Source organism: Chamaea fasciata, unplaced genomic scaffold (assembly GCF_029207755.1).
Source record: "Chamaea fasciata isolate MVZ Bird 193981 ecotype frontalis unplaced genomic scaffold, bChaFas1.0.hap1 SCAF_1, whole genome shotgun sequence".
Lineage (NCBI taxonomy): Eukaryota > Metazoa > Chordata > Aves > Passeriformes > Sylviidae > Chamaea > Chamaea fasciata.
This window is the reverse complement of record NW_027094086.1, coordinates 109747776-109760932: the sequence shown is the minus strand read 5'-3', so window position 1 is coordinate 109760932 and position 13157 is coordinate 109747776. Positions and strand designations below refer to the sequence as shown.

The window sequence follows — 13157 nt, the reverse complement described above, 5'->3', positions numbered from 1 at the left end:
TCATAGATGCAACTACCAGTTACCTGGTCCATGGCTTTACTACAGCATTGAGCAGTTGCTGTTGAGAACTTTCACTTAAAACCTATCATACTCTAGCTTCTGGTTTTTGTATATTAGTTGGCATAATTGATGAAGGCCTTGGAACTATAGACTGAGATAAAAGCAGCTTAACTAAGATTCTTTCTTTAGTAATCATCTTGCCCTGTTTCCAAAGGAAGGAGACAAAGAGATTGCTACCAAAATGCAAGATCTTGCCCTCAGTGAAGGTGCCTTACCTCGTCACTTGCACACTGCTATGTTTACAATAAGCACAGATCAGAGGATGCTTACAAATAGGTATGTCCATCTCACTTGATATATCATGTTTAAAAAATCTAAGTCATGGCCTAGCTAACACTGGGAGGTCAGGGAAGAAAAGTTGTGGTTCTTCAGGTTTATATTTTCTTTAGCAGCTGGTATGTTTTAGTAGAGCAAGCTTCAGCCAAGACTGCAGCCACTTAATAAACCCTTCATTATTTTTTTGTTAAGGTGGACTTGGGTTGGTTACTCGTTAAGGACTCAAGTTTTGATTTTGATTTTTTTGATTTGTGATTTTATTTTAATTCAGGGAAAGAAAAGAGAAGTAGAATGGTTGGAACTTGTAAAAAGTTTCAGCTTGTACTGTACAACTGTATAAAAATGGGTGTGCACATCTCAGACATCTTGCATGCAGTTAGGGTCACCCATCCTATCTGAGAGAGAAGTTTCCTCACAGAAATTATTCCCTGAATCAACAGTCAGTAGAACTGGTGATCTCTGAGAATGTGCTGTGGGGGATGAGTGATGATTCAACGATTTCCACCCAAATACTAGATTATAGAGGCTTTAGCTGTGAATTCCTGAAGTGCTTAGAGTTGCTAAGGAATGTAGGGACAAGTGGAGCTTGTTGCCACTGTGTGTCATCCAGGAGAGAGCTGGTATGAAACCATCTGTCATGCTAGTTCTGTTTGGTGCTACTACTTACAATGTGCTTGTAGCAACGCTTCAGTTCAGTGCAGTAGAATCCTAGTGACAAATGTTGGCAGAAAGCATCACTTGACATAGATGGCAGGCTCCCAGAAAGGCTTTTCTAGCCAATAACTGGTATTAAGGGCTTCAAGTAGAGCACGTAGCAGTTCTTGATGGTTTCTAGCCTCTTGACTTTAGCTGTAGCGTAAGGTTGGCTGGATAAACTTACACTTGGTTATTAGATGTTTCTGCTCTATTGCTCAAGTGTTCTTTGAGGTCTAGCTCAAACAGCATGTGCTGCTACTGTTCCACTAACTTCACTGGGACTTCTTAAAGGCTACTCTTTAAAGCATGCAAAGCATATCCTTGAACAACGTAATGCTTCGTGCTCTTAATCAAGGGCATGAAGCTCTTGCTCATCTTCATTTCATCAGCATGGTAAGGGTGACAGTTTTATTTTTTAAAAATCTGTTTAAAGTACTAACTTGTTAATTTCAATGGCTTTTTCAGGCAGTTAAGTAGACATTTGGTTGGCCTCTGGACAGCTGAGAACAAAACTGCTATGAATTTGTTGAAACGTATTTTGGTAAGTAAAAGTGGAATATGGAGTAGCAAAAGAATAAAACATGAAAGCTTGCAGTATTAAAGTTGGGACAGTCTATATAATAAGCATATTCCCTTTTCCCTTCAAGAGGAAGGTCTTGCCTGGGAGATAAGCAGTCTGGCATCTACTAAGTAAAGGATATTGATGTCTAGTTCAAAGCATCTCATACTCTTAAAAATTTTGCATTACTTCCCTGATACTTTTTTAAATACTGTATGACACAAAACTTAAAAACAAGGTATCTTGACTTCTTTTTCTTGATTAAAAGGACAAAAATGTGGGAGACATTGTAAGCATGTCTCTAATGCTTTTTTGTGCCAGTAAGAAATTAAGGTATTAGGAGTTCTGTGTATGCTCGTATGCTTTGCCTGTCCAACTTGGTTGGCTTGTAACTTGGTTAAATTTATATATTGTTAGCTCATATGCTGATCGTTCATATGTCCTTTCATCCTTACGGCCTCCTGAATCCTTCTTGCTTAAATTACTTCAGTGAAGTTAATTCAATGAGTAGTGTTGCAAGAAATTATTTTATCTGGGAAATGACCAGCTTTTCATTTCAAAATAGCAGTTCTTTCATTTTTGGCAGAGCAAACTGTCCTGATCTTGGTCACTATCTTATGGAAAGCTTAGTCAAAAAAGACTATCTCATCTCCAATGTCACATGTAACGTTTAGTCCATATCAAAGGATATGGATGGATTCTAGTGTTACTCATCCCTCTCAGTATTGCCCTGGGATCAACTCTTTTCTTCCTGCATTCTTTAGGTGCATTAAGTGCTGCTTTAAGAAGCAGGATATAGCCAAGAGTTCTGCTGCACTGAAGCCAATATGTCTCTGGAGAGCACTTTTGTTGAGGATGGTGGCATTATACTAATCACAGCAAAAAAAAAAAAAAAAAAAACAAAAAAAAAAACAAAACAAAAAAAAAAAAAAAACAAAAAAAAAACAAAAAAAAAAACCCTGTAGCTTTATATACTTACTTTAGAGTAGAATATAAATTCTGTTTTAAAATCTCTGCTTTAAAGAAATTATGTTGTTACCTAATGTGATGGTTTCTCTTCATTAGCCACGTGTGTGTTTACACTGGTTTTAAATGTTTTTAGCCACCAGGTTTGCTGGCATACCTTGACAGTGCTGATCCTGTTCCTGAAAAAGATGCTGATAGAATGCATGTTAGAGATAACTTAAAAATTGCAACTGTAAGTAATTGTAGTTTTATTACCTATTCCATTAAATAGATGTACAGTCTTAGTGACTTTTCTAATACAGACACTTGACTGCTGCATTGACAACCCACAACTATATGCATTTGGTTTTATTCTGCAGGATCAGTATGGCAAGTTTAATAAAGTGCCAGAGTGGCAGAGACTGGCTGGAAAAGCTGCAAAGGAGGTTGAAAAATTTGCCAAAGAGAAGGTGGATCTAGTCTTGATGCACTGGAGAGATCGAATGGGCATAGCTCAGAAAGAGGTAAAAGTATTTGAAACTCTTTGTTGGAGTAACTTGACTAAGTCACAGTTGAGTGTCAGCACACATGAATAGTAAAAGAGTGTTGACATGTGGGAGTTCTCCTTCCTTTTAGCAAACTCTCTGCTTACTATTCTTGGGTTAGAAATGGGTTCCAGGGAGAATGTAAAGCAGGCAAATGAATTCCTTCAGCATATGTTTTAAACTTCAGCCAACCTTATCAAACTGCAGTGCAGCCTATATGCATTTCTTGTAAGATAATTATACAGGAGAAAATTCCTTGAAGTGTGGCAAAACCAGTTTTAGAAGTATATTTAAACGGAATATTCTTTGCATTCAAAATTACGTACTTTACACCAGTGATATTTTAGTTACGGAATCTGCTTGAAGAATCATAGGATAGCCTGGGTTGAAAGGGGACCTTGAACATCATCTACATCTGTTCCCCCTGCCATGGACAGGGACACCACCTTAGGATTCACTTGAATATGGGTATCTTAGTGCTTAAAGGGCAACACAAGACTGTATCTAAGGTCATGATTGAGACTAAGTCAAAAATAACTGTTTTGGTCTGGTGTTATAGGAGGAGAGGTTAAGCACTGCTTGAGTTCTTACTGTTGGTCTCCTTTTTCTTTTACTTTTATTGCCATGTTCTAAATGACAAACCCTTTTAATTAAGAGGTGTTTCCCTTAACATTTTTTACTATATTGATTAAGCTTGTTTTTATGCATTCTGGAAGTGAAATAATCTGTTGTACATGCAAGTAAGGATGAAAAGCACAATGCAGAGTATTGAAAATGCCTGTCTTTGTACTTGTTCTGTACTTGTAGCAATAAGCTTTAATATTGGAAAATCTAGCTCAAGTTTGGTGTTGAACGTGGTGCAGAAGTTTGACAATAATATTTCTGAAATAATGGTGAATAAGGTTTAAAACAGGAGAAATGAAGAAATGTGAAAAACAGTGGAAGATCAAATTGCACTTCAAACAACTTGTCTAGATACTGAGTTTAAAGAGTCATTTTTCTATGTGGAGTTCTGAGCTGTATCATTTCACAGTAAATATGTGCAAGTGTAGCTTGGAAGAAGTAGTAGCAAATTTGGTGTTACCGCTGTAAATTACTTCAGTGACTCTAGAGTGTTAAATGTATTTTTCTTTTTCTTCCAAATTTTTCTTCATAATCAGGACAGAAACAATATGGTGAGTCTATGTATATCTCTGTTACTTGTGTGGACTCTGTTGCTCAGACTTCTGCTTGCATGTGATACCTCATGTAGATGATAACACTGATTTCATGCTTCATCAAAATAGGGAATCTTTCAGTGACCAAGTCAAGCTTGGATTTATTTTCAAGACTTCCTCTAGTTCTTTCTTTTCAAGAGCAAAACATCCTTCATGTGGGTTTTCACCTCCATCAGCTTTGGAGCTGATGAATGCCTATGGTGGTGGGAATTAAGCTTTTCTCAGGGATAACTTGCTTCTAAACAAATTATTTGTCAAACAGCTGAAAGTTTCTCTGGCATGATTTAACTTGGTGCAAATAACAATTGTGAAAGTCTGTTGCTGCTTCTCACTAGAAAAGGAGACATTATAAATGAGGCTTAACTTAGTATGGTTTTTGGAGGAGTATAATAAGTCCAGCCTTTTATTTTAAAAGGGAAAAATGGGAGGTGTCTGCCTCTACTAACTTGTGAAATTTGGTTCTTTTGCAGAACATTATTCAAAAACCAGTGATATTAAGGAAGCGGCGCCAAAGAATAAAAATAGAAGCAAACTGGGATCTCTTCTATTACAGGTGAAAATACTGAAGTTAATATGGTGATCTCAGATAAAATTTTTTGTCTGGCTGGCTATTTTTGTTAATATCTTCTGAGTTTCTGTGACTTCCAATTTCTGCCTGCCTTGAAAAAGTGCAAATGTTTTGTAACAGCTACTTACTAAAAACCCCCTAAGCTATAATTAAGGATTTCACTTGTGTTTAAGAAAATAAGGAATTTAGAAAGCTTCTGAAATACTATCAAACTACGTAGTTTTTTCTCTTGAACCGAAAGGAAGAGTAAATAACAAACTGTGGTGCAAATCTGCATGGTATTGGAGGCCAAGTGAAGTAGCACTGGTAAGCATTGTAGTTTGATGGTACGTCAGCCTGTAAGCTACTCAAGATGTTGTAACTTGAATTGGAACAAACATGAGCTTAAAGCAGGGCAAGAGAAAGCACATGGATACTGGATTTCAAAGAGTGCTACAGGTCCTAGATGCAACTTGCTTACCTGTGAGTTCTTACAGCTGTCAAAGTTTACAAGGGAGCTTCCATCTGAAAAAGATAAATCACTCTGGCTAGGGCCATTGTGTTAAGTAGACTTAACAAAGCTTGGCTTGGCTAACAAACTATGTAAGCAAGCTTGGGGAAATTCCATGAACTTAACTGCTTGATGTTTCTAAATGTCAAATACAGTTTCATGAAAGGAAGATTTGTGTGCTCCTAAACCTTTGGTATTGAAGTCCATTCTCAGTCTTTGGATCCAAAGGCTGTGTTGGTAACTGCTACTTAAGAATGTCCACTGACTATTTTGTGACAAAGACATCAACTTCTATTTTACTGCATGAACTATTTGTTGTTGGTTTAAAACAGCAGCATGTCTGCTGCTCTGGATTGTTTACTTGTAGCCCTTATTGGCTTACAGTGAATCGCTTGCACGTCTCCTGGTCATCAACTACATGCAGATGGCAAACTGAGCCCAAAGGGATGACACAGGCCTGCTTTAGTCTAGGCTGGCCTCCATGGCTATGAAAACAGTATAGAAGTGAACAACTGTAATTACTGTAACGAACTGGAGACCACTGCTCTCCGCCTTCTAATTAAGGTCCATTAATGCTAACGATCTCCCCTAGCTTGCCAGCTGAATCTTGTCTGCTTTTTAGATAATGTTTTGAGGAGTTTAAACTATGTAACTTCTTTCTTAGATTTGTTCAGGATCATGCTAGATCAAACTTGATTTGGAACTTCAAAACACGGGAAGAACTGAGAGATACTCTTGAGTCTGAGATGAGAGCATTTAATATTGACAGAGAACTTGGTAGTGCTAATGTTATTTCATGGAACCACCAGGAGTTTGAGGTAAATTACCTACCATAGGACAAACTGCATCTGTAAAATATGTCTACTTGAAATGTCACTTCTGTCTCTTATTCCATGAGTCAATCTTGTTGATGATTCCCTGAATGCAAGCTAGAAATTTTTTTGGTTGTGGAATCAACTGCTAAGGCTTGAATCAGTGAACAGGTACTACTGTCCAGTGTCACTGTGCAAAACAGAAGCCTCTTTAACCTAACAAATGATGTTGTGGAGATGAAACATTTATCCGAACCCATAGTGTATTCTTGCATTAAGACAAGAGTTGGTCCTTACACTGTTGTCCAGATAAGTCATACTTGTTTTTGAGTGTGTTCTATCAGAATTGTTTTGGGTAGTTTCAGAAGTCACTTCTTCCTGATAGCAGGTTTATTGTCTTTATTTCCTTCATGTTTCAGTAGTCCTGTGTCAGTTAAACACTGGGTTGCCAAATCACGAATAGGTTACAGGGCTAAAACACGTGGCATTGTGCATTATAGGCGAAGGTCACTGTCATCCCATTCTAGAAACAGCAGTACCTAAAGAAAAAAAAAAAAAACAAAAACCAAAAAAACTTGGATGCTTCTGCAAAGCAATCAGTATGGTCCTGATTGGCTTTTTCAAAACATCTTGCAAGATGTTTTCAAGTAATATGCTAATAAACACTTCCTGCCTGTACTGTTCTCTTATCTCCAGTATTGCTGTGGTTCCACACAGCAGCGTGGTTTTAATTAATGTGTAATGCTTAAGCAAAGCAAGGCCACCCTTAAATTCAACTGCAAGATATTCCTTAGATATTCCCATTGCCATCCTTGTTAGAGTATGGCTTTCTAGTGGCATTTGAGCTGAGAACTATTAGGGAAATGAGAACAAACTTGGTTTGGGGGATTTCTCAGCTGACTACTCTGCCAATCAGGAAGAACTGCAAGACATCAGGCTAATGCATTATGGGAGAGAACAATTTCATGTATGCAATTTATCCCTATCGCACACCTACAGGTTGCTTCTTGTATTGAGGCAATAAATAGCTAAGACTGGGTTTAGATTCGTATTTCTTGCACTGGCATTTGTCTTTCAAAGTTTTCTTCAGGTATAGGTCAGGCACAGGACTTTTGGGTGTCAGTGTCTGCTATCCCAACTTTTTAACACTGCAAACTGGGACAGAATCAAAAGTATAGATTCAAAACTTTGTAATACAGACCTCCCCCATGTACTCTCTGATTCTGTGTGGCTTTATGCTGCTGGAATGTATCAGTAGCATTCTTGCAGCTACAGCCCAGGATACTTTGGGACTGGATTGAACAGCTGCTGTCTCACAAATTTGCTTTTAAATAGTAATGAATGTGTTACTGGACTATGCTATAAGTATTTGAACTAGATAGTGGTGACAGAGGCTTTTCTGTCAACTGTGGAACCTTGTCACTTTGCCAAGGGGGATGGTGGCTTGAGACTCCTCTGAAAGCATACCAGTTAGTGGGATATCTTTGTATGATATGCTGTGATCAAATGTGTAGATGACTTTGTAACCTCATGACAGTAATCTGCAAACTATAGATAAGAAAAACCACTGTAGAGTGGCTTTTGTTGTATGTTAGAGACACCACTAATTGAAGTGCTTTCCAAATGCTTGTTACCACTGAACATTGAGGCATTTGCTAAATTTAATGTAGTTGCTCTGAAGTTAATGATGGCTTTTATTGGGCAATTTTAGTTCAGCTTCTTTTTTTGCGAACTGATGCCTCTAGGCTTTTATTATCCAGTACAATAGCAGGTATAACTAGTAATTAGGTCACAGTTGTGTTTCATACTTGCAGTATCATTAAGTGAAATACCTTGCAGTGGAATAACTACTTATTGAAACTTGAGTCACTGAATGCATCATGTGTTATCCAAGTTTAGTTAACAAAACCAGCTGGTATTAGAAACAAGTAAGTTAAAGGCTAAATGGAAGTGGAGATCTCAGTAAGATGAGAAGCTTCATTTATTCAGAGGGGCAGCATAACCAGTGGCTTTTATTTTGTAGATGTGTGTTTCTTTAAGAGAAAACTTGGACATCTCAGTTTTCCTACAGCTTAGGAGAGGTTGCTAACCTTGTTTAGTTTTTAGATGCAATCGAGCTCAGTACTGTTATACAAGCAAAAACTTACTGAAGGAGAAACAATATATATTGTTAAGTAAGGTATTCTGTGTTACAGGTAAAATATGAGTGCCTTTCTGAGGAAATAAAAATAGGGGATTATTATCTAAGATTGCTGCTGGAAGAAGATGAAACTGAAGAGAGTGGAGCAATCAAAAGATCGTGAGACATTATTAAAACCTTATCTCATTCCTAAGGTCTATGTTTGTTTTCTTTGCTAAAATCTCATTTCTTTTTTAGATATGAATTCTTCAATGAGCTCTACCATCGCTTCTTGCTTACCCCAAAAGTGAATATGAAATGCTTATGTCTGCAAGCATTGGCCATTGTTTATGGAAGGTGTCATGAAGAAATAGGACCATTTTCTGATACTAAGTACATTGTTGGAATGTTAGAAAGGGTAAGAATTACTTTAAATTATAGGATATAGTAGTTAACATACTGCTAGTCCAACATATGTTCAGATCCTTCAAGTTGCTGTGAAACCCAAGTTTTGGGTTTACAGAATGTGAATACTTTTTTCCATGCTGTCAATAACTGTTCTTAGTATCTCCCTTTGTTACAGTTTTTTTTAAAGTTTAACTAAAAAACCTGCTGATCATAGAGGTATTTAAACAAGTCCCTTTAAGACCAATAAAATGCAAATATAACTTCAGCTTGCTTTTGAAAAGTGTAGAAGCTTTGTAAGAGGAGAATCTTGTTCCATATCGCATTATTTCAAATTACTGACTTTGAGTCATAGCCCCAGGCCTCATGAAATTGTGGCTTTAGATGAGCACATGTGGTGGATTAGATTTGTAGTAGTAGCTACATTGCCTATTGAGTGTCTATTAAGTCATGTCTGACAATTTACTGAGCTTGAAAAAATAGATTTCCATGCAGTCTGAAGGAGGAGTTCTTTCCTTGCATCGGCATGAGTTTTGGCTCTTGCAAGTGAAACTGAACCACTGAAGTCCCTTGTTATTTTGCCTTGAGCCTTGATAGTCTATTACCAGGCACATAATAATCAAAGACCCTCTCTGCCTGCTGGCTGAAAGCATTCTCTTTTTCTCTTGTGCTTGTTTTAACTGGTTCACTGGGAATCTAAACATAGTCCTGATAGAACAGCAAACTTGGCAGAATAGTGAGTTTCATGCAGGGCAACAAGGCCTTTGCTCCTCAGTGGCAGAAAACTACCTTTATTAGCTGTGCATTAAACTAAACACTTAATAGTCAGCAGGTTTTCCTGGGTATGAAAAAACAATATGGGGCTTGGCACCTGCCAGTGAGTTGACTTTTGAAGAGAACTTCTAGTATGTGCTGGGAAACACTGACTTGTTCTTTTCTGCTGCAACAGTGTACTGACAGGCTTGAGCGGGACAGATTGATCCTGTTCCTCAACAAGCTGATCCTCAATAAGGTAAGGTGGACATGTACACTTAACAGCAGTTTGTCAGTCTTTTGACTGTATAAAATAGTCTGAACTAGTCTTTCAGGGTTAACTTGAACAAAAATTCAAGTATTGAAGTTTTAGAGCAATGTTTGAAACAGCTTTCTGTAATGTGATAACTGTTATTTACTGGTGAGAAAGCTGAAGGAAACATGTAGATATTGTGGTGATTGTACCATTCTAGTCCCTTTAGAGAATGATTTGACTTTTTTTGTGGTCACTTCTTACTAGAATAAAACTGTTCGATGCTGAATTGCAGCAGTGCTTATCTAGAAAATGCTTTTGGTAACTCAGTTCATTTATTAACAGAGAAATGTGAAGGACCTTATGGATTCAAATGGTATCAGAATCCTTGTAGATCTTCTTACTCTGGCACATCTTCACACGAGCAGAGCTACAGTCCCTTTGCAGGTATGGGGCCTTTTTTTCTTACTACTCATATGTTGCTCTGTGAAAGGGACAGTTCTTATAAAACTCAGTGTATTTTTCACATTTCATGTAGAAATGTGATATTTGCACTCTGAAACTAAAGCTATTCTTGTAAACATCAACTTTTAGAGCAACGTGATTGAGGCAGCACCTGATGCAAAGAGGGAGAGCGAGAAGGAATGGTACTTTGGCAATGCTGACAAAGAAAGGAGTGGTCCTTACAGCTTTCAAGAGGTACCTCTCAGCTTCAGACTCACAACTTGACAAATGAGTTCTGTCCTGGTGTCTGGGTGTGTTTCAAACAGTGAGAGGGACCATAAACAATGCTAAAGAATGTTCTCCAAGTAACTTTTTAAATAAGGATTAAAGCTAGATAAGAGACTTGATGTGGTACCAAGAGCTACAACCTTCTTGGTAAGACTGCCTACCCCTCCATGCCTTAGTTAGTTGCAACATTATCTGACACCTTCTACTTCATGATTCTATGACAGAGTTATAAACACATTCAAATTTCATGCAGCTATAATAGCCTGCCTTACAGCAGTTAGAAGCTTGTCATGAGTGTGAGGGTTTAGAAGCAAAGGTGTCTCTGAATGCTGAATAAACTAAATTCATCTCTGATCTTGCAATAGATGCAGGAACTTTGGAACAGTGGAAAGCTGACTTCAAAAACTCGTTGCTGGGCTCAGGGTATGGATGGCTGGCGACCCTTACAGGTCATCCCTCAGCTGAAGTGGTGCTTGCTTGCCAGTGGCCAGCCTGTGTTGAATGAGACTGACCTTGCCACACTTGTCCTCAACATGCTCATCACCATGTGTGGATATTTTCCCAGCAGGTAAACACTGATTTTCAGTGGAAGGGGTTAACTTTATCTGGAAGATCCATGAATTCATAAATTCTGTCTTAAAGCTTTTCTTAGAAAGTAGTACATTACGGAACTCTATTAAAAGAGCCTTTTACTTGGTAGCAATTAATTCTGTGGGCAAATAGAGAGTTTGTAAATGAGACAATACTAATATTGTGAAAGAGACTGCAAGAATGAATGGACAAGCTCTGTGCATTTCTAACGCTATAGACAGGCTCTTGTTTAACTTAAACAGAACTGCTTTAATGCAGGACCCTAAACCACACTTACCAAATCTAACAACAAACTTCGAAGTTAACAAAAACAGACAAAGAATATGGCTTCAATAGTCTAATACTTATGCTTAATAAAGTTGATTGCTTTTGAAAAAGAAAAGGCAAATGTATGCTTACTGTTGTACTGCTTTATATTTTTAGGGATCAAGATAATGCTATTATAAGACCTCTGCCTAGAGTGAAAAGGCTGTTGTCAGATAGCACTTGCCTTCCTCATATCACTCAGGTAAGTAACTCTTCAGAAATGTACCTAAATGAGTGATAGTGACTTACTCTACCATCTTCCCCACCTGAATATTTTAGGTGGGGCAAACACATCAAAGAACAATTGTAACACTCTGCAGATCTCTGACCAAGCAGTTGTTCATTTCATAAAGCGTTGTTGCAAATTTTGTGCCTTTCAGGCAGTATCTCATAAAGCAATATTACCATCCTTGGAGACACTGAAAAGTCACCTGGACATGGTCTTTACCAACCAGGTCTAGAAGATCATGCTTTTAGCAGAGGGGTTTGACAAAATGTTCTCCAGAGGTCCCTTTCAACTTCCAGTATTCTTTGATTGACACTTGCTGTTTTTAAGTTGAAGTGTTCTTTAGCTGTAAGTTTCTGGGTTGTCCCAATAATTAGTTAAAACTTCAGTTTTGGCTAGATAACTTGCATTACTTGCAGCTAATATAAAAATGCTTGTGTTTGGTTTCAGCTATTACTGACTTTTGATCCTATCCTTGTGGAAAAAGTCGCTGTATTGCTCTCTCATGTCATGCAAGACAACCCTCAGTTACCTCGTTTTTATCTGAGTGGAGTATTCTTCTTCATCATGATGTACACAGGTTCCAATGTACTTCCTATTGCAAGGTGAGGAAAAAAGAACGGCCAGAAGTACCTCTTGTCCAGTCATGCTCAGGTCTGCGGCTCTACATCTTTACATGCTCTGGCGAGCATGGCTTGCTAGAACCAACGTGAAATTCTTCTAGAAGAATTGCCTCCACGTGATCTAGTCGGTCACTAAAAAGTGAATTGCTTATGATCTTTCCAGAGAGGGAACGATGATACAGTTCTAACAGTACAACTGGGCATGCCTTATTGTAGAATAAACCATTACAAACGCTAAAAAGCAGTGACACAGGCAACATATATGCTGATGTAGCTTTTGATAGTAGGCAGCTATTGAAAGGGTTTAAAAAATCTGATAGACTCTTTCAATATTGTAGCCTAAAACAGTTAAATCAGTCTGAACGGCCTGATAAAGCACTGCACATGCAGGTGGCTATTGCAGTTCATTTCAGTACTTTTCTTTGAAATTCAGTAGTTCATGAAAAGCTGTCTTACAATTCCAGTTAAGTCTCTTTTACAGTGAAATGCATTGGGAAATGATTGCATGCTTCCATGGTGACTGGTGTAATAGAACTGTCAGCATTTAGTCTAAAATCATCTCATTTCATCCTTCCAGTGATGATCTAACAGCACAGAGGTTGTCTGTGTCTCTATCAGCATCATTTTTTGTGTATAGAAAACAAGCTTTCAGGAACAAGACTTTCAAACTGAAATGATGAACATAAAGCAACATTTATAACACGGGAGTGCTTAGCTTGGTGAAGTTTCCAAGGATTTAATGAACTTAGTACAGAAATTTATAAAACTGTTGCAGTTACTCTTTTATCTCAAAGCAAATGTGTAATACCTGCTAGCTGGACTATGTTGGTCTGCTTATTATTCAAGGGTACCCAGGTATCAAACAAAAAGAAAATAACTGTTGTTTCTCTTCTAGGTTTTTGAAATACACACATACGAAACAAGCTTTCAAGTCTGAAGAAGTGAGTAGATTGCAACAGTAACCAGCTCTGTTTTCAAATA

The 13157-nt window shown here is 37.8% G+C and overlaps 1 protein-coding gene across 2 annotated transcripts in view; it reads left to right on the top strand.

The window, feature by feature from the left end:
• The window catches only part of DNAJC13 (DnaJ heat shock protein family (Hsp40) member C13), a 57013-nt gene that overhangs the window by 21716 nt on the left and 22140 nt on the right, over nt 1–13157 (top strand). Inside the window, exons 17-32 of one of the 2 annotated variants that reach the window (XM_066193369.1) lie at nt 215–336; nt 1498–1573; nt 2694–2789; nt 2917–3060; nt 4242–4256; nt 4769–4851; nt 6021–6174; nt 8364–8467; nt 8546–8705; nt 9642–9704; nt 10044–10145; nt 10293–10397; nt 10796–10998; nt 11445–11529; nt 12004–12158; nt 13072–13117. In XM_066193369.1, the coding sequence (XP_066049466.1) occupies nt 215–336; nt 1498–1573; nt 2694–2789; nt 2917–3060; nt 4242–4256; nt 4769–4851; nt 6021–6174; nt 8364–8467; nt 8546–8705; nt 9642–9704; nt 10044–10145; nt 10293–10397; nt 10796–10998; nt 11445–11529; nt 12004–12158; nt 13072–13117 (1713 nt within the window). The remainder of the gene's footprint in view (nt 1–214; nt 337–1497; nt 1574–2693; nt 2790–2916; nt 3061–4241; nt 4257–4768; nt 4852–6020; nt 6175–8363; nt 8468–8545; nt 8706–9641; nt 9705–10043; nt 10146–10292; nt 10398–10795; nt 10999–11444; nt 11530–12003; nt 12159–13071; nt 13118–13157) is intronic. The other variant, XM_066193378.1, reaches the window with a different exon arrangement.